A 21,883-nucleotide genomic window follows, 5' to 3' on the forward strand; every position below is an offset into this window, starting at 1 on the left:
ACAAAACACCAAACAAAAAGGCACGTTGGCCAAACAACAAACAATAAATAATAACTGGTATTGTGCTGGTTTATTAACCAGCACGTTTAGCAATTGTTATTTTTGCTGTGTTTACTACCTCCTCTCCACACACGTTCTCCACTCTGCACCCTTCCCCGAAGAAAGACAGCTGCAGGCTTTTATATTCCAGTGTTCGCGCTAGGCCGCGCCATTGCGCCAATGCCCCCCAGAAATAATGTCACGCTTAATTTCTCTTAACGCACCCGTTTGTCCCCCTTCCCAGACGCAATACCAATGCGCAATAAATTAATGCATGTTCTATTAACATGACATGTCTGTCGACAGGCTAATCTTTTTTACTTGTTTGTTTACACTTGCGTTTTCATAATTAAACTCCCGTGCCATTATTCTCCAGCTCGCACCCTCCCTGGTTACAGTCAGTTTCACAGTAAAGCCTGGACGACATCAGGCTTGTTAACAACATGGCCCGGTGCAAATATAACCTTGTATCCCTGTTACACCCGACCATTACTTCTGGAAGAATAAGTAATCAGCTTCGGCATTGACTGTTGCAATGTAGGCTATTATGTTTGTTCTTAAAAATACTGTGAAATTCATCCGCTGTTAACTTATCTATTTAGACAAAATATCTGTCTGATGTTTGGAGATATGGAGTGACCTAGCAAGTGAATGGGAGAAATGTGTACCTCTGCTCACTACAGTACAGTTTATAGACAAAGTGCAGTCGATTGTGAAACAAAAACCGCATCATTGATTTAAAAAAAAATAATAATAGACTACGGTAATGTTATAAAATATGTGAAATGTGTCTTTTCTATGACAAAAAATGCTAAAATTCAGGGCCAAAATAATTCAATATGTGTTAAGCACCAACTGTCTTTTGGCAATTTCGCCAGTAGGTCTATAACGGCATATATATATATATATATATATATATATATATATATATATATATATATATATGTATATATATATATATATAACCATGCCGTTATAGACCTATATATATAATATATACAGACGTGATCAAATTTGTTGGTACCCCTCCACAAAAAACAAAGAATGCACAATTTTCTCTGAAATAACTTGAAACCGACAAAAGTAATTGGCATCCACCATTGTTTATTCCATATTTAATAGAAATCAGACTTTGCTATTGATTTTTTATTCAACATAATATTGTAAATAATAAAACAAATGAAAATGGCATGGACAAAAATGATGGGACCGCTAACCTAATATTCTGTTGCACAACCTTTAGAGGCAATCACTGCAATCAAACGTTTTCTGTAGCTCTCAATGAGACTTTTGCATCTGTTAACAGGTAGTTTGGCCCACTCTTCTTGAGCAAACTGCTCCAGCTGTCTCAGGTTTGATGGGTGCCTTTTCCAGACTGCAAGTTTCAGCTCTTTCCATAGATGTTCGATAGGATTCAGATCAGGACATAGAAGGCCACTTCAGAATAGTCCAATGTTTTGTTCTTATCCATTCTTGGGTGCTTTTAGCTGTGTGTTTTGGGTCATCCTGTTGGAGGACCCATGACCTGCGACTGAGACAGAGCTTTCTGACACTGGGCAGTACGTTTCGCTCCAGAATGCCTTGATAGTCTTGAGATTTCATTGTGCCCTGCACAGATTCAAGGCACCCTGTGCCAGGCGCAGCAAAGCAGCCTCAAAACATAACTGAGCCTCCTCCATATTTCACTGTAGGTATGGTGTTCTTTTCTTTGAAAGCTTCATTTTTTCATCTGTGAACATAGAGCTGATGTGACTTGCCAAAAAGCTCCAGTTTTGACTCATCTGTCCAAAGGACATTCTCCCAGAAGGATTGTGGCTTGTCAATATGCATTTTAGCAAATTCCAGTCTGGCTTTTTTATGTTTTTCTTTCAAAAGTGGAGTCCTCCTGGGTCTTCTTCCACGGAGCCCACTCGCTCAAAAAGCGACGGATGGTGCGATCAGAAACTGACGTACCTTCACCTTGGAGTTCAGCTTGTATCTCTTTGGCAGTTATCCTTGGTTCTTTTTCTACCATTCGCACTATCCTTCTGTTCAATCTGGGGTCGATTTTCCTCTTGCGGCCGCACCCAGGGAGGTTGGCTACAGTTCCATGGACCTTAAACTTCTTAATAATATTTGCAACTGTTGTCACAGGAACATCAAGCTGCTTGGAGATGGTCTTGTAGCCTTTACCTTTACCATGCTTGTCTATTATTTTCTATCTGAACTCCTCAGACAACTCTCTCCTTTGCTTTCTCTGGTCCATGTTCAGTGTGGTGCACACAATGATACCAAACAGCACAGTGACTACTTTTCTCCATTTAAATAAGCTGAATGACTGATTACAAGATTGGAGACATGTGTGATACTAATTAAAGGAACTAATTAGTTTGAAATATCACTATAATCCAATTATTTATTATCTTTTCTAAGGGGTACCAACAAATGTGTCCTGGCCATTTTAGAATATCTTTGTAGAATAAGCAATAATTCATCTATTTTCACAGCTTCTTTGCTTTATTCTATGACATAACAAAGGCATGCAAGTATACATGATAAAATAGCTTTTAATTTCATCACTTTTCAGGAGGAATGAATCATTATTTCAATGAGCTGTAAGGGTACCAACAAATTTGAGCACGTCTGTATATATATATATATATATATATATATATATATATATATATATATATATATATATATATATAGGGGCGGGACACTACTCTGCCACACTACTATAATAAACAAAGTACTTTTTATTGCTTTCATGCTGAACCTGTACCAGTCTGCACTGGTGGACACTTACATTTTGACTCGGAAGCTTTAGGTCCTGTGTTTTCCTCTGCAGGTGAAGCATCACATTGATCTTGTTAGGGAAACTGATATGCTGACAATAAAGTCTGTATTCATTCTTTTCTTTCCCTCACTCATGCATGCAATTCAAAACACAGGATTTTCACAGCTATCACATTACATGCACATAGCAAAACCCAAAGAATATAAAAACATTGCTAACATTTTTGACATGCGGTAGAGTTTGTCGGCAAATTATATTTTTGCACTTTCTAGCAAATGCACTGTAATGATGACATAAACAAGTATCAATGAACTCCCTTTTGATCCGCTTCTAGCGCATTCCTGTTTTATGTGTTATCTTTGCTGTAACTTTTTATAAGTAATATGCACTGGGATTCACTTACCTAAACTTAAAGAACGGAAGAAACTACAGTAAACAGTAAAAGTAAACTTTGGCAAAGAGGTCGGGGTGGCGATCTGAAAGATGTTTCAATAAATTAGTTGCATTTCCTCATTTTGTTTATTTTTACTTCTTTAAAACACTTTCGAACATTTTGACTGTCCGCGTTCAACCAGATTGCCGTTGTCATCTGGCTGAAATCCAAAATGTTTCCACACCAAGCTTCCTCTCCGGCATTCGCCATGACTGCTGCAGTAATTTAATTTGTGCAGAACGTGCAGGGTAGTTGGTCACGTCCGCTAAGCGGAAATAAGTAAGCTTACTGTTTTTAAAGCACACATTTACAGAGTTTTGTTTTAAAAGCTCAAAAGAAAACAGTATTGAAAAACTGTGATACTTTGATATTAGGTATTGTAGGATTTTGGTATCATGATGTACCGTAGGTATCGATATACCGTGGAACACTAGTACCACTACATTTAAAAGATTCATGCAATATGTTATGCTAACTGGTTTGTTCAGTATATACAGTTTTTTGTTAAAATGCACATTTCATTAGTTAAACAGGAGAATTACGCACAGTAATCTATTATAAAAAGAAAACAGATAGATAAATTAATGCCCCTCCAAGATTGTATTTTGTCTATTATTCAAAGTGATAAAACAAGGAAGCCGTTACTTGGATCTGGTAATGTTAAAGCTAGCTATTTGCTCCTGTTTTTGTTTTTTTTTCGTTGTCCAGAATGTTTAAAAAGTTCTAATAATGGTCTACCTATTGTGTTTATTTTTAGCTTGGGTGAATCTAGGGTTAACATTATAACCAAACTGGAGCCGCATTCTCCATGACAATTTAAATTAGCATTTTATAGACACTGAATAAACAGTTTGGTCGTTGCCTGTTATCTTATAAAATTGTAATGTTCAACAGTTATTTAATTTTTATTTTGGTCTATAAAGTAAACTTCATACCTTGAAATTGTATCCCCGTTGTTCTGTACTGTAGGTATTTGTACTTCACTGTCCAATAGGATTTGCATTGTGGGCCTCGTGGATATCTACATGGGGCTGTACAAGCCTCAGTCATCTACATATCGGGAAGCTCTTTTATCAACGGTTTCCCACTTTATGAAGGATACTAATAATATACGTATTTCAATTCTATAATTCTGTACGTGTTTTTAGGGTTGGTCATATAAACTGCAGTTTAAGGTATCATAAAAATGCTACTGCATAAAAAACTTGTAGTAAATTAACAGTTTTGGGTAGCAAAATGCTACCAAATATACGTTACTTTGATAAATAGGATGCTAAAATTTTCCCTTTTAAAATACATATGCTAAATTATAAAAAATGTGTACTTAATCTTTAATGCTGAATTTAAAATCAGCAAGAGATGAGACCTCCCTTCCAAATCGAGGCAGATCATTCCACACCTGTGGGTCTCTGAAGCTGAACGCTCTGCCACCTGCCTTCTTTCACTGTGTCTATGGAATACTTGTCATGGGTTATAAAATAAATGGGGGTTAATGTTTACATTTCCATATGAGAAGAGTTTTCAGCCTGATGTGTAAATGTAGACAGTAACACCTGTTTCTTGAAATGTCCGTGTGGCAGAGCAGGGCTCTGCCCTTGGAAATACTGGCAGGGATGGAGCTAAATTCTCCTCCCTGCCCAGGTTGATTACGTCAGGTGGGAGCAATCAAGTAATTAATTATTTAATGATCACCCAGCCACCTGGCATAAAAGGAGGCCTCAGCATCCCAGTAGGGAGATAGTTCTAGAAGGAGAAGAAGCAAGAGCGTTTTTCTGTGTGTGCTGTTTTTGTTTGTTTTTGGTAAACCGGTGAAGGCAATGCCCAGCCTGGAAGCCATATTTTTGTAAGTATTGTTTTGTGCTTATTGTCTTATTTCTGTTTAAAAACTTTTTGTTAGGCCCTCGTGCCGGTTTATTTTGTATTTTTGTGTATTAAAAAGTTGGGAAAACGCCACCTGGAGGCTCAGGGCAATATTTTTTTTATGTGCTTTTGAGTTTTGTGAGTTTTTTTTGAAAAAAAAAAAAAAAGGGCAGTAGAAGCAGGCAGCGGCAGCAGCATCAAAAGCTGCTGCCACCCCAGCTGACCCAGCCAGCCTTTTTCCCTGGTGCTCCTGGTGTGGGAAGGAGGACCACCGCTGGAGATCCTGCCCAGAGGTGCCACCAGCGGACAACTGGGCAGGATGCTCCTACGCCCTGGCCCAGGAGGAGGGAGATGACGACTGGGAGTTGTTTTTAAAAAGGCTTGCGGCAGAGTTGTGCCCCGGTGGTGGGGCATATGGGCACACAGTGGCCATCTGCCCCACCCAAACAGAGGGGAGAATAGGAGGCAGAGAGGAAGGAAGACATGGGAGGAAGAGGAGTGGTGCACCCAATGCATGCAGTACCGGCATGAGGAGCACCACTGCCCGGAGGTGTTACAGGACACAGACCTGGAGTGGGAGGAGCCCGAACGTCCTGCGCCTGAGTGGGAGGAGCCCGAATGTCCAGAGCCCAAGAGGGGGAAGTCGGTGCGTCCAGAGCCCAAGAGGGGGGAGTCGGTGCGTCCAGAGCCCAAGAGGGGGGAGTCGGTGCGTCCAGAGCCCAAGAGGGGGAAGGCCAAACGTCCACAGTCCAGGTATCCACCAGCAGAGGGAGAGTTCCTGCTGGTTCCGCCTCCACCGAAGTGGGAGGACTGTGTGTCGCTCCCACCTCCACCAGCAGGGGGAGAGTACCTGCTGGTTTTGCCTCCATCGCTGCCACCAGCAGAGGGAGCATGCCTGCTGGTTCCCCTGCTGCTCCCGTCCCGAGAGCCAGAGGGGGTGGAGCTGCCATCCCGAGAGCCAGAAGAGGTGGAGCTGCCGTCCCGAGAACCTGAGGAGGTGGAGCTGCCGTCCCGAGAGTCAGAGGGGGTGGCGCTGCCGTCCCGAGAGCCAGAGGGGGTGGAGCCAGGGACCCGAGAGCCAGAAGGGGAGCCGCCACAGACCCAAGAGCCAGAAGGGGAGAAGGCTGAAGCCCCTCAGCAGCCCTTGCACATGCTGCTGAGAGGAGCTCCGCCTGCTGTTTGTGAGGGGCCGCCGTTCCCGCCTCTGCCACCAGAGGGGGACGGGCCGCCGTTCCCGCCTCTGCCACCAGAGGGGGACGGGCCGCCGTTCCCGCCTTTGCCACCAGAGGGGGACGGGCCGCCGTTCCCGCCTCGTCCACCAGAGGGAGACGGGCCGCCGTTCCCGCCTCGTCCACCAGAGGGAGACGGGCCGTCGTTCCTGCCTCCGCCACCAGAGAGAGACGGGCCGCCATTCCCGCCTCCGCCACTAGAGGTGCCACCAGCGTTGCTCCTGCTGGAGGGTCCAGGTTCCCTGCCAACGTTTGTGTGCTTGAAGGTCCGGTCGCCCCGCTATTGAAGAAAGCTTGGAGGATCCAACATCAACCCCACCCACCACCGCCCGCTGAAATAGCCCACCCAAAGGACATAAGGGGACTCTTGGGGGGGGGGGGGGGGCTTGGGTTCAAAGGAGGTGGGGGTGGAGTTTGGCCGATTGCAGCCTCCGTACTTTGTACGTGGGGGGAGGTGTGTGGCAGAGCAGGGCTCTGCCCTTGGAAATACTGGCAGGGATGGAGTTAAATTCTCCTCCCTGCCCAGGTTGATTACGTCAGGTGGGAGCAATCAAGTAATTAATTATTCAATGATCACCCAGCCATCTGGCATTAAAGGAGGCCTCAGCCTCCCAGTAGGGAGAGAGTTCTAGAAGGAGAAGAAGCTAGAGTGTTTATCTGTGTGTGCTGTTTTTGTTCATTTTTGGTAAACCAGTGAAGGCAATGCCCAGCCTGGAAGCCGTATTTTTGTAAGTTTTGTTTTGTGCTTATTGTTTATTATTTCTGTTTAAAACCTTTTTGTTTGGCCCACGTGGCGGTTTATTTTGTATTTTTGTGTATTAAAAACTTTATTTTGAACTTTTCACACTGCCTCTGAGTCTCAACCTCTGTCATCCTGTCACAGTCCGACATGCACATGACAAATGACATTTTAATTGGCACAGAACAACCACCTTGAAATAGAAACACACAAGTGACACAAATGACAGGCTTGTTGTTGATTTAAACACACCAATAGAGAAAAGATTGTAATACTTCATTTCATTTTCTGTTGTCAGGACTGCCTTATCTTGGTGAAAAACAAGGAACAAAGATGGATTATTTTTACATTAAACAGGAGGAGGTTCTGGAATTTGATCCTTTCCACATTAAAGAAGAAACTGAACTGGAGCCTGTCCACATTAAAGAGGAAGAGACTGAACTGGAGCCTGTCCACATGAAAAAAGAGACTGAACTGGAGCCTGTCCACATTAAAGAGGAAGAGACTGAACTGGAGCCTGTCCACATTAAAGAAGAAGAGACTGAACTGGAGCCTGTCCACATTAAAGAAGGGGAGTCTATTGACTTGTTGCTTAAGGATTCAGAAAGCATATCCCGGCCAAAGATGTTTTATCAATGTACTGAATGTGGGAAAAGCTTAAGTCGGTTAGGACACCTAAAAAGACACCAGCGAATTCATACTGGAGAGAAGCCGCATCACTGTATTGTATGTGGGAAGAGTTTCACTCAGTCAGGATCCCTGAAAAGACATCAGAAAATTCACACTAGAGAGACACCGTATCACTGTTCTGAATGTGGAGAGAGCTTCGGTCATATAGAAATCCTAAAAATACACCAACGATTGCACACTGGTGAGAAGCCGTATCACGGTACTGAATGTGGGGAGAGTTTCAGTGTGTCAGCAAACCTAAACATACACAGACGAATTCACACTGGAGAGAAGCCGTATCACTGTATTGAAAGTGGGAAGAGCTTCAGTCAATTAAGAAGCTTAAAAACACACCAGCAAATTCACAATGGAGAATAGCCATATCACTGTTCTGAATGTAGAGAGAGAGTCAGTTAGGGAGCCTAAAAATACACCAGCAAATTCACACTGATGAGAAGTCGTATCACTGTACAAATTGTTGCAAGACATTTGCTTTCAGCAGTCAACTGAAAAAGTGTAAATGCCAGTTTTGAAAATGCAGTTGAAACTGATGGAAATCAATATTCTAAGCAGTATTACAGTGATCTTTGTTTTCAGTCCTTCCAGTCCAGGTCTTTGTTTCAAACAGATTGTAAATGAATGAATCAACCTTCTTATAAATCATTCAGGACCTCGTTGCAATCGATTAATTGTCTTATTGCCCCTCGACCATAGTCTGCACGGGTTTAATAAGGATGTGTGACTGTCAGCTAGTTAAATAATCAGTAGCTTATCAGTCATGCATCCTCACAAGGTTTTAAAATCAAAAATACAAAACAATAACAAATAATGGCGACGGATTTACATCCACACCACAAACAATAGTAAGACAAATAATAACAAAACAGCGCACATGTATATAGGGGCGGGACACTCCGCCACACTACTATAATAAACAAAGTACTTTTTATTGCTTTCATGCTGAACCTGTACCAGTCTGCACTGGTGGACTTTTACAGTGTGACTCGGAAGCTTTAGGTCCTGTGCTTTCCTCTGCAGGTGAAGCGTCACATTGATTTTGTTAGGGAAACTGATATGCTGACAATAAAGTCTGTATTCATTCTTGTCTTTCCATCACTCATGCATGCAATTCAAAACACAGGATTTTCACAGCTATCACAGTACATGCACATAACAAAACCCAAAGAATATAAAAACATTGCTAACATCTTTGACATGTTGTAGAGTTTTAATGACATGTCGGTATCAATGAACCCCCTTTTGATCAGCTTCTAGCGCATTCCTGTTTTATGTGTTATCTTTGCTGTGACTGTTAAATAATATGCACTGGGATTCACTTACCCAAACTAAAGAATGGAAGAAACTACAATAAACTGTAAAAGTAAACTTCAGCAAAGAGATCGGGGTGGCGATCTGAAAGAAGTTTAAGTAAATTGGTTGCATTTCCTCCTTTAGTTTTTTTTACTTTAAAACACTTTCGAACATTTTGACTGTCCCCGTTCAACCAGATTGCCGTTGTCATCTGGCTGAAATCCAAAATGTTTCCACACCAAGCTTCTCTCTCCGGCATTCGCCATGACTGCTGCAGTAATTTAATTTGTGCAGAATGTGCAGGGTAGTTGGTCACGTCCGCTAAGTGGAAATTAGTAAGCTTAGTTCATATTGTTTTTAAAGCACACAATTAGTTTTGTTTTAAAAGCTAAAAAAACAGTATTGAAAAACTGATACTTTGATATTTATTTGTATTTTCCCCTGATATTAGGTATTGTAGGATTTTGGTATCATGATGTACCGTAGGTATCGATATACCATGGAACACTAGTACCACTACATTTAAAAGATTCATGCAACATGTCATGCTAACTGGTTTGTTCATAAATATTTATGCTCACATCCCTGCCTTTTGACTGCATGTATAAATGCTTTACAATTAATTAAGTAGTAATAACAGAATAAGGGATATCAACCAAGATATAAAAAAAACCATGCTGGGTTCGTTTTATTAAGCAGTGACATTAGTTAACTATGTGTGTGTAAGTTGTAGTTTGACGGTGCAATATACAGTATATACCGTCTTTTGTTAAAACACATGTTTCATTAGTTAAACAGGAGAAGTACGCACAGTAATCTATTATAAAAAGAAACCAGATCGATAAATTAATGCACCTCCAAGATATGTATTTCATCTATTATTCGAAGTGATAAAACAAGGAAGCTATTACTTGGATCTGGTAATGTTATAGCTAGCTATTTGCTCCTGTTTTTTTTTTTTTTTTCGTTGTCCAGAATGTTTAAAAAGTTCTAATAATGGTCTACCTATTGTGTTTATTTTTAGCGTGGTTGAATCCAGAGTTAACATTATAACCAAACTGGAGCCGCATTCTCCATGACAATTTAAATTAGCATTTTATAGACACTGAATAAACAGTTTGGTCATTGCCTGTTATCTTATAAAATCGTAATGTTCAACAGTTATTTAATTTATTTTTTTTGGTCTATAAAGTAAACTTCATACCTTGAAATTCTATCCCCATTGTTCTGTACTGTAGGTATTTGTACTTCACTGTCCAATATGATTTGTATTGTGGGCATCGCGGATATCTACATGGGGCTGTACAAGCCTCAGTCATCTACAAATCGGGAAGCTCTTTTATCAACAGTTTCCCGCTTTATGAAAGATACTAATTATATACGTATTTAAAAAAAATTAAAAAATAAATACCGGTAATTCTGTACGTGTTTTTAGGGTCGTCATATAAACTGCAGTGTAAGGTATCATAAAAATGCTACTGCATAGCAAACTAGTAGTAAATTAAGAGTTTGGGGTAGCAAAATGCTACCAAATATATGTTAACTTTGAGCGCAGATAAATAGGATGCTATAATGTTCCCTTTTAAAATACATATGCTAAATTATAAAAAATGGTGTCCTTAATCTTTAATGCTGAATTTAAAATCAGCAAGAGATGGGGCCTCCCTTCTAAATCATGGCAGATCATTCCAGAGCTGTGGGGCTCTGAAGCTGAACGCTCTGTCACTTGCCTTCTTTCACTGTGTGTCTATTGGATACTTGTCATGGGTAAGAAAATAAATGGGAGTTATTGTTTACATTTCCATATAAGAGTTGTCAGCCTGATGTGTAAATGTAGACAATAAGACCTGTTTCTTGAAATGTCCGTGTGGAAGGGTGGTGGGCAATTCACTGACACACACAGGAGACAAGGTTTTATTTGTAACACCGCTCGGGCGCACTGATTTATTTTTACCCGCAGAGGGAACTGTTGTCCGTGGCTGAATACTGGCAACAGTAAACAGGACCACGGGTTTACCAATGCTGGTATACACTCAAGTGCACATACAAGAGCTCAAAAATAATGAAAACAAAAGGCGAAAGGAAAAGGGAAAATAAAACACAGTAATAAAACTACAAAAGAAAAGTGCTGCTTACGCAGTGCCCCCACTGCCGCTAAGCCGGTCAGTACGGGCTTCTGACCTACGCTCAGTTAATTCCTATACACTGGGGTGGCCAGAGTTCCCCGTACAACTACACACGTCACCTTGGGTACGTAATTATTTCTTTTACTTTTTAGTTTCTTTTAAGGCAGGCTATCTCACTCAGCCATGCTTGCCTGTTCTCTGTTTACACCGATGTCTTCTGCCAGCATCACTGGGTATCCTCTCTCTGGCCACCCGAATGCAAAACCAAGCGCAGTTCTTATGGGCCGAGCAATCCCCGAAGCCCCGCCTCTCAGCCACTAAGAGAGAGGGAAAGCCAACACACCTTCTTCCCCACCTCTGTGTCATCGCCATGACTGACAGACGGATCTTACGAGACTGCTGCCCTCTTCCTGCAGAACCACGGATACGCCAGATAGTCAGTACAGATCTCTCCTGTTACAGTCTGATATGCCTGTTTTCAATGATCCGCTCCATTTCTAATGACAAAATGCAATCTTAATTGGCACGGAACGACCACTTGGAGTAAAAACACACAAGTGACACAAATGACAGGCTTGTTGTTGATTTAAACACTTCCACCTCTGTGTTCTGGGAGGGGAAATGTCTTCACACAAAGGGTGGTTGATATGATGTCATCGGGCACGCACTGCAGTTCAGGGGCTATGCATGCACATACAGGGCCAAAGCCAGCCTAGGTCTGTACTCAAGTGTAAACGGGGGGGGGGGGGGTCAAATGATAAGAATCTTTGAATCTGATTGAACCTAAGCCAGTTCAGGTCTAACTTGTAAGTGTAAACACACCAATAGAGAACAGATCATAATACTTCTTTTCATTTTCTGTTTTTAGGACTGCCTTATCTTGGCGAAAACCAAGGAACAAAGATGGATTCTGTTTACGTTAAACAGGAGGTGGTTTTGGAAATGGATCCTTTCTGCATTAAGGAAGAAACTGAACTGGAGCCTGTCCACATTAAAGAAGAAGAGACTGAACTGGAGCCTGTCCTCATTAAAAAAGGGGATTCTGTTGACTTGTTGCTTAAGGATTCAGAAAGCATATCCCGGCCAAAGATATCATATCAATGTACTGAATGTGGGAAAAGCTTAAGTCGGTTAGGACACCTAAAAAGACACCAACGAATTCATACTGGAGAGAAGCCATATCACTGTATTGTATGTGGGGAGAGTTTCAGTCAGGCAGGAACCCTAAAAAGACACCAGCAAATTCACACTGGAGAGAAGCCGTATCGCTGTACTGAATGTGGGGAGAGCTTCAGTCGGTTAGGAAGTCTAAAAAGACACCAGCGAATTCACACTGGAGAGAAGCCGCATCACTGTTCTGAATGTGGGAAGCGTTTCAGTCATATAGAAAGCCTAAAAATACACCAGCGAATGCACACTGGTGAGAAGCCGTATCTCTGTTCTGAATGTGGGGAGAGTTTCAGTGTGTTAGCAAACCTAAACATACACCAGCGAATTCACACTGGTGAGAAGCCGTATCTCTGTTCTAAATGTGGGAAGAGTTTCAGTCAGCTAGGAAGCCTAAAATTACACCAGCGAATGCACTCTGGAGAGAAGCCGTATCACTGTACTGAATGTGGGGAGAGTTTCAGTGTGTCCGCAAACCTAAACATACACCGGCGAATTCACACTGGAGAGAAGCCATATCACTGTATTGAATGTGGAAAGAGTTTCAGTCAGCTAGGAAGCCTAAAAATACACCAGCGAATGCACTCTGGAGAGAAGCCGTATCACTGTTCTGAATGTGGGGAGAGTTTCACTGTGTCAGCAAACCTAAACATACACCGGCGAATTCACACTGGAGAGAAGCCGTATCACTGTAATGAATGTAGGAAGAGCTTCAGTCAATTAGGAAGCTTAAAAACACACCAGCGAATTCACAATGGAGAATAGCCATATCACTGTTCTGAATGTAGGGAGCTTCAGTCAGTTAGGAAGCCTAAAAACACACCAGCAAATTCATATTGGTGAGAAGTCGTATCACTACCAATTGTTGCAAGACATTTGCTTTCACCAGTCAGCTGAAAAAGTGTAAATGCCAGTTTTGAAAATGCAGTTGAAACTGATAGAAATCAATATTCAGCAGTATTACAGTGGTCTTTGTTTTCGGTCCTTCCAGTCCAGGTCTTTGTTTCAACCAGATTGTAAATGAATGAATCAACCTTCTTATAAATCATTCAGGACCTCATTTGAAGTGAGGGCCACTGCTCTATACCAATCAAACCTGTGTGATGCTCCAGTGATAATTTATTTTAAAGAAACCTGTTTCTGTGCCAACCTAAGTGGATGTAATCATGCTTTAGTATACATGAGAGGATGAGTGTGAGCCAAAGCAGCTGTCAAATGTGTGCTTGTATTTTGATCCTCAAATTTATTTGATAAAAGTATATTGATTTTCTTAACAGTGAAAAATAGTAAACTGTGTAATTGTGTTCTTTCAATAAAATAATCTTGTTCTCTTGATTAATACTATTACTTTCATTATTAACATACATATTTGGATTATCTTTTAATAATAATAAAATTTATTTCTTAGCAGACATCTTTATCCAGGGCAACTAACGGTTGTTAGAAAGTACCCCAGTACAAAATATCACAGCATGCACAGACTAATAGAATACAACATGAATAGTTTAATAAAAACTGGATAAGTTGTACTGAACAGAGATGTCTCTATGGAAGCTAAAGCGTACGTTTCATGGTAATGTATATTAAACTGACTGATTCACAGCATGTGTAATAACTTGAGATCACAAGATAAAAAATATAGGTGTGACTGGAAGGGTGGTGGGCAATTCACTGACACACACGGGAGACAGAAGTTTTATTTGAAAACACTGCACTGTTGTCCAGTTTTATTATTTTTTATGTTTTTCTTTTAGCCCCCAAAAGGCGCTGTAGTCCATGGCCTGAGTACCAGCAACGGCACACAGGACCACAGGAATACCAATACTGGTAAACAGTAAAAACTGGCACACTCAGAGGTGCTCAAAATAATAATGAAAACAAAAGGTGAAATGAAAAGGGAAAATAAAACACAGTAATAAAACTACAAAATAAAGGTGCTGCTTACGCAGTGGACCCACTCCCGCTAAGCCCGTCAGCTCGGGATCTCTGTCCTACGCTGTTATACACTGGGGTGGCCAAGGTTCCCCTATCACTACATACTTCCCCTTGGCTATGTAACAATTGATTTTAATGAAAATTTTTATTTATTGCTGTCTGTCTTCCTCAGCCATGCTTGCTTTCTCAGCCAGCATCTCTGTGTGTTTCCAATCACAGGCCACCCGAATGCACAACCAAGCGCAGTTCTAATGGCAGAGCAATCCCCCAAGGCCTGCCTCTTGGAAAGCCAACACACTCTTTTCCCCACCTCTCCGTGTCATCGCCATGACTGACAGGCAGATCTTACAAGACTGCTGCCCTCTTCCTGCAGAACCACGGATGTGCCTGATAGTCCGCACAAATCTCCCCTGTTACACATCCTCCTCCCCAGAATGGCACCACCGGTCCATTCAAAAATCCTACATCCCAATGACTTCCCAAGAGAAAAAAATCTGCATTTTGATGCAGTTTCCCTGCTTGGTGGACTACCCTGGAGGCATAGGGCTGCAGGCCCAAGTACCACCGCGTGATTCTGGTGTTGTTATCCTTCATCCGGTGAAGCTATGCTAAGGGGGCATGATCTGTAATCAGGGTGAAGTGTCGCCCCAGGAAGTAGTACCGGAGTGACTCGACTGCCCATTTTACTCAGAGACATTCCTTGATGGTACTATAGTTTTTCACATGGGGAAGGAGCTTCCTACTGATATACAGGACTGGGTGCTCGCACCTCCTGAGACAACACTGCCCCGAGACCTGTCTCTGACGCATTTGTCTGCAGGGTGAACCTCCTACTGAAATCAGGATTGCTTAGCACTGGCTTGCTACACAGCCTTCGCTTCAAAGCGAGAAAGGCTCTCTGGCACGGCTCTGTCAACTGAACCGTATTTGGGGCAGCCTTCCGGGTGAGGTCTGTCAAGGGAGCAGCGAGCGTGGCGAAGCTCAGGATGAACTTCCTATAATAGCCCGCTAGTCCCAAGAAAAAGTGCATCTGGGTTTTGGTCATAGGGACTGCCCAGACAGCCAAGGCTTTAACCTTAGCAATCAGTGGTCTGATCTGGCCGCTCTCTACTCGATACCCCAAATAATCCGACTCACTCTAACCAAAATTGGTACAACACGAAGGGATTCGAAAACGCCGTTCTCTCTCTGGGTTCCGGGGTCGGGTATCTGCCAGTACCCCTTCGTTAAATCCAGTGTCGTCATAAAATGAGCCGTGCCTAGACGCTCCAGCAACTCATCTACCTGGGGCATGGGATAAGCGTCAAACTTCGATTTTTCATTAACTAGTCTGAAGTCAATGCAAAATCGAGTTGATCCGTCCGGCTTATCCACTAAAACAATTGGACTGTTCCAGTCACTTTGGGACTCCTCTATTACACCCAGTCTGAGCATATCGTCAATCTCCGCCTTTATTACTGCCACCAGTGCCCGAGCCTGACATTTCTATGTTGGTGACCCCCTTTTTTGGAAACACAGAAAGATCAGGTCCCAGGTCTGTGACATCATCTGCTTGCAACACTAACAAAGCCACCTGTTGAAACCAGGGTTTCAAGAGGTTTACATGATAAATGTACTTTTCTATCCATCGCTCCGGCTGGCAGATCTCATAATCCACCATCACAACCTGCTAGAGCACTAACAAGTAACTACGATGTGATAGGTGTTACAGAAACTTGGTTGTCTGAGAGTGATGGAGATGAATATAATATTAATGGGTACACACTGTATAGGAAAGACAGGCAGGACAGAAGAGGCGGAGGGGTAGCACTATACATAAGAAATAGTCTTGAAGCCCAGGTGTTAAATCTGGACAAAGAAAACAACGCTGAATCAATATGGGTCAGAATAATGGACAAAAATCCAAAGGGCATAATAATAGGAACATGCTATAGACCGCCAAATTCAGACGCCGAGCAACATAATTTGTTATACAATGACATTAAAAATGTGTGTAGCAAAGGAGAAGCCATACTAATGGGGGATTTCAACTCCCATATAAAATGGGAGAACCCAGTGGGGAGCACGACGGATGAAATTGAAATGGTGGAAATGACAAATGACTGCTTCCTAATGCAATTTGTCAAGGCACCGACTAGAGGGGAGGCATGCCTTGATTTAGTTTTTTCAAATAACGACGACAGAATAACTAAAACAGAGGTCAGAGAGCCATTGGCAAACTCAGACCACAACATGGTCTCATTTGAAGTAATTTTTAAAACCCAAAAAGTAATGACTAAAGCTAAGGTTTACGATTTTAGAAAAGCAAACTATGGGTATGAAACAGAGACAAAAGTAGATTGGAGTAAAATAGAGAAAACATCCACAGAAAAAGGATGGCTGTTTTTTAAAAAATGTAGTACTAGAGGCACAAAACAATTACATCCCAAAAGTAGACAAATCTAAATCTAAAACAAAATGGCCAAAATGGTTTAATAGATCAATTTTTAAAAAAAATATTCAGAGAAAAAGCACTTTTCAGAGCGTTTAAAAGGGACCAAAAATAAAGTACACAGAAAGAGTACTTGGAACTGCAAACACAAGTCAAAAAGAAAGTTAGAAAGGCCAAGAGAGATAGAAATCAATATTGCTAAGGGGGCTAAAACTAATTCCAAAATGTTTTTCCAATACTATAACAGCAAGACAACATTCAAAGAGGAGGTTAAATGTCTAAGAGATACAAATGGCAAAATCAAAGAAGGATACAGACAACATGCCCCACATGTCGACTTGTTCCTATAACTTTAGCATAACACTGGGCAGCAGTGTGGAGTAGTGGTTAGGGCTCTGGACTCTTGACCAGAGGGTCGTGGGTTCAATCCCAGGTGGGGGACACTGCTGCTGTACCCTTGAGCAAGGTACTTTATCTAGATTGCTCCAGTAAAAACCCAACTGTATAAATGGGTAACTGTATGTAAAAATAATGCGATATCTTGTAACAATTGTAAGTCGCCCTGGATAAGGGCATCTGCTAAAAAATAAATAATAATAATAATAATAATAATAATAATAATAATAATAATAATAATAACAATAACAGAGGCAGAAATGTTAAAGGGACTAGGAGCTCTTAAAATAAACAAATCCCCTGGGACGGATGACATCCTCCCAATAGTGCTCAAAGAAATGAAAGAAGTTATTTACAAACCGCTAGCCAAGATCATGCAACAGTCTCTTGACACGGGTTGTACCGACAGACTGGAAAATTGCAAACATAATGCCGATCCACAAAAAGGGAGACAAAACCGAACCAGGTAACTACAGACCAATAAGCCTGACTTCTATTATATGTTAACTTATGGAAACTATAATAAGATCTAAAATGGAAAATTACCTATATGGTAACAATATCCTGGGAGACAGTCAGCATGGTTTTAGGAAAGGGAGATCGTGTCTAACAAACTTGCTTGAATTTTTTGAGGATGCAACATTGAAAATGGATAATTGCAAAGCATACGACATGGTTTATTTAGATTTCTAAATAACAAGCTTTTGACAAAGTCCCGCTAAAAGATTAATTCTCAAACTGAACGCAGGACGGATTCAAGGAAATGCATGCACATGGATTAGGTAGTGGTTAACATGTAGAAAACAGAAAGTACTTATTAGTGGAGAAAACTCAAAATGGAGCGAGGTAACCAGTGGTGTACCACAGGGATCAGTTTTAGGTCCTCTGCTATTCCTAATCTACATTAATGATTAGATTCTGGTATAGTAAGCAAACTTGTTAAATTTGCAGATGACACAAAAATAGGAGGAGTGGCAAACACTGTTGCAGCAGCAAAGGTCATTCAAAATGATCTAGACAGCATTCAGAACTGGGCAGACACATGGCAAATGACATTTAATAGAGAAATGTGTAAAGTATTGCATACAGGCAATAAAAATGTGCATTATAAATATCATATGGGATATACTGAAATTGAAGAAGGGAACTATTTAAAAGACCTAGGAGTTTATGTTGACTAAGGCCAACAAGATGCTCGGATATATTGTGAGAAGTGTTGAATTTAAATCATGGGAAGTAATGTTAAAACTTTACAATGCATTAGTAAGACCTCACCTAGAATATTGTGTTCAGTTCTGGTCACCTCATTACAAAAAGGATATTGCTGCTCTAGAAAGAGTGCAAAGAAGAGCAACCAGAATTATCCCGGTTTAAAAGGCATGTTGTATGCAGACAGGCTAAAAGAATTGAATCTATTCAGTCTTGAATAAAGAAGACTACGTGGTGATCTGATTCAAACATTCAAAATCCTAAAAGGTATAGACAATGTCGACCCAGGGGACTTTTTTGACCTGAAAAAAGAAACAAGGACCAGGGGTCACAAATGGAGATTAGATAAAGGGGCATTCAGAAAAGATAATAGGAGGCACTTTTTTACACAGAGAATTGTGATGGTCTGGAACCAACTCCCCAGTAATGTTGTTGAAGCTGACACCCTGGGATCCTTCAAGAAGCTGCTTGATGAGATTCTGGGATCAATAAGCTAGTATTAACCAAACAAGCAAGATGGGCTGAATGGCCTCCTCTCGTTTGCAAACTTTCTTAAGTTCTTATTTTTTAATGTCGGCACTGAAGTCTCGAGCGATGAAGATGACGGCCGAGGATGACCCAGAGGCGTACTTGGTGGCGTTTGAGAGGATGTCTACCACCGTGTCATGGCCGTGGGTACTCTGGGCGAGTTACAACTACATAACCAATGTTCCCTCTGTCCCCCCAACGTGTTTTAGGTGCAACCAAAAGGGACATCTGCCCCGCTGCCATGGAGTCTGACATGGTCTTGTGTAATTGGGCACCTGAGTTAGGTAAGCGTGGGGAAAATGGTCGGGGGGGGGCCTTGTATGATTGATGTGGTTTAAGGCAATGTGAAAACCCACGCATTAGTGGACACAGGATGTGAGCAAACCTTGATTAGAACAGCTCTCTTGGGTGGTGTGTTGTGGCGGCCACGAAGTCAGGTGGCCATCTCCTGTGTCCATGGAGACACGGCGGCATACCCCACACTAAAAGTATATTTTTTGGTAGGACCAATAAAACATCACCTGCTAGTAGGGGTGGTGGCAAGGTTGCCACATCCTGTTATTCTGGGCTGAGACAGTGGCCAAAATTTAATTAATGCAAATTAATGCAAGTAATTGCCGCACATGTAAACGTGGCAAAAAAAGAAAAAGGAAATAATTGGTGTTGTGTTTCCTTTTCAAGCCAAAATGTTTTCTCCTATTTTCCGTCCTTGAAAAACAAATAAAAAGAGAAGGACCTCAAAATCGGAAGGAGCATCACTGAGAAAAGGCTGGGGTCTGGTGGGAGAGTGCTTGAATGATAACAACCGCCAGTCAAAAGGAGTCAGAACGCATTGTGACTGAGACGGTGAGGTTACTGGGCCATCCAGGGCAGATGCTACTCCGGCCCCTCTCAATATACCGGACATGTGGTACTCAAGCACGGACATGGTGTGGGGCCAACATAATCACCCATCACTAGTGCATGCCTGGGGTCAGGTGTGGTCTATTGAAGGTAAGGATGTTGATGGCGCTGGGGCGCTAGTATATCCACACTTCAGTATCAAGGGGCAATTACTATATAGGGAAAATTTAGCCGCGGACACAGGATAGCCTGTAACACAATTATTGGTTCCCCCGTCTTGTTGAACCGAGGTCCTTTTGCGGGGAACCTCGGAGCTGACAAGACAAAGGAGCGGATATTGGCTCGATTCTATTGGGTAGGTCTTCATACTGATGTGTCAAAATATGTAGCCACATGCCCAGACTGCCAGCGAGTAGCGCCGGGTCGAGTGCGCCCCGCCCCTTTGGTTCCACTGCCCATTATTTCCACTCCTTTTGAACGCATTGCAATGGACATAGTGGGCCCTTTGCTACCTTCTGACTCTGGGTATACGCATATATTAGTGGTGGTAGATTACGCAACACGATACCCAGAGGCAGTTCCACTGAGGTCCACTGGTGCCGCTGCGATAGCCAAAGAGCTAGTGCAGATTATGGCTAGAGTAGCTAACATCTCAAATGCATTTAACCCTTTGCAGTCTATTTATTAAGTGCGCGTCAGGTCCAATTTATTTTCACACGCACAGTTAATTTTAGACGCGCTGTTTAACAGTATTTTTTTCCACAGTCAAACGGGTTTAAAAGGCCCTGCATATCAACAAAGCACTCACTAGGCATCTCCAGCCCTGCCCCACCCTTTCATTCGCTGTAGCTTTCACATATGCTAAGAAATAAATAATAATAATAATAGTCGTACATACCGATCATTCATCTCCTGATCACTCGTTTTATCACCAAACTCCTCAATAATGCAATCCAAGTCATTATTTTATTACTATAACATCTCAAAAAAGCTCTGCAAATGTCCGTGATAGTCTCTGTGCGCTGATACAGTAACAGCCAGCTTGTTTCCTTAAAACCGCCCATATGGGATGCCAGGGGCAAGTATGACTATTCATGAGACGCGCCTTTTTTTTATCATCGGCTTGTCTCGGCTCCTGTTGCTCCCACTCGGCCATTGAATGGTTTTTTCGGCTTTTTCCGGAGAAAAAACGACTAGAAACCCGTTTTTTTGCATTTTTTTGATGATGTCGGACAGGGTCCGACAATGGAGCGGATAGGAATAATTGCAATGTTGAACCTGGTCCGACATAGGACTGCAAAGGGTTAAAAATACGTCCCATCAGGACGTCTGTTTATCATTCACAGACGGATTGTTTGGTGGAACGGTTTAATCAGACCTTGAAGGCGATGCTGAGACGAGTTGTGAATCAGGAGCAAAAACATTGGGCATCGCTTCTCCCCTTCCTCCTTTTTGCAGTGAGAGAGGTGCCGCATAGTTCGACAGGGTTCTCCCACTTTGAGCTCTTGTACGGCCGACAGCCTCGCGGCATTTTCGATCTGTTGAGAGAGGGGTTGGATTAGCACAAAGGCTTGTCCAAAAATGTAGTGCAGCATGTGCTCCTACTTAGAGATCGCCTAGATTTGGTCGGTCGTTTGGCCCAGGACAATCTCAAATCGGCTCAGCACCGACAACAGCAGCATTACAATCAAAATGCATTAATTCGAACCTTTCGGCCTGGAGACAAGGTAATGCTGCTGCTTCCCTCCTGAGAATCAAAACTATGTGCTAAATGGCAGGGGCCATATGAAGTGATTCGGGCTATAGGAAAGGTGAATTATGAAATTAGACAGCCTGATCGCCGCAATGAAAAATAACTTTATCATATAAATTTATTAAAGCCCTGGCAGGGAAGGGAGGCCTTATTTATAGCCCCAGGCAATGTAGAGGATGATTTTGGGCCCCGAGCTAGAGACCTCTAGCACAAAGGACATTTCGTTGGGGGAACAGTTACTTCCTGAGCTGCGCATGTTAATGAGGAATTCAACCATGTTTTTTCTGACGTGCCTGGTAGCCCCAGGTGTCACAATGTGAGAGAGACCTTATCTGATCCCAGAAAGTCGACAAGGTGGCGTTCACAAAGAGGTATGGGACGTGCTCGAACTTGGGGTGATTGAGCCTTCCAGGAGCGAGTGGTGCAGTCTAATTGTGAT

The 21,883-nt window shown here is 42.1% G+C and overlaps 1 protein-coding gene across 1 annotated transcript in view; it reads left to right on the plus strand.

Moving 5' to 3' along the window:
- Window positions 1-13,684, plus strand: part of LOC117407805 (zinc finger protein 135-like) — a 33,255-nt gene extending 19,571 nt beyond the window's left edge. Inside the window, exons 3-4 of the mRNA XM_059014623.1 lie at window positions 7,375-7,947; window positions 12,051-13,684. Of these exons, the coding sequence (XP_058870606.1) occupies window positions 7,410-7,947; window positions 12,051-13,114 (1,602 nt within the window). The 5' untranslated portion in view covers window positions 7,375-7,409 and the 3' untranslated portion in view covers window positions 13,115-13,684. The remainder of the gene's footprint in view (window positions 1-7,374; window positions 7,948-12,050) is intronic.
- The last annotated feature ends 8,199 nt before the right edge of the window (window positions 13,685-21,883 follow it).

The sequence above is a fragment of the Acipenser ruthenus genome, chromosome 48 (genome assembly GCF_902713425.1).
Source record: "Acipenser ruthenus chromosome 48, fAciRut3.2 maternal haplotype, whole genome shotgun sequence".
In the NCBI taxonomy this organism is placed as follows: Eukaryota; Metazoa; Chordata; class Actinopteri; order Acipenseriformes; family Acipenseridae; genus Acipenser; species Acipenser ruthenus.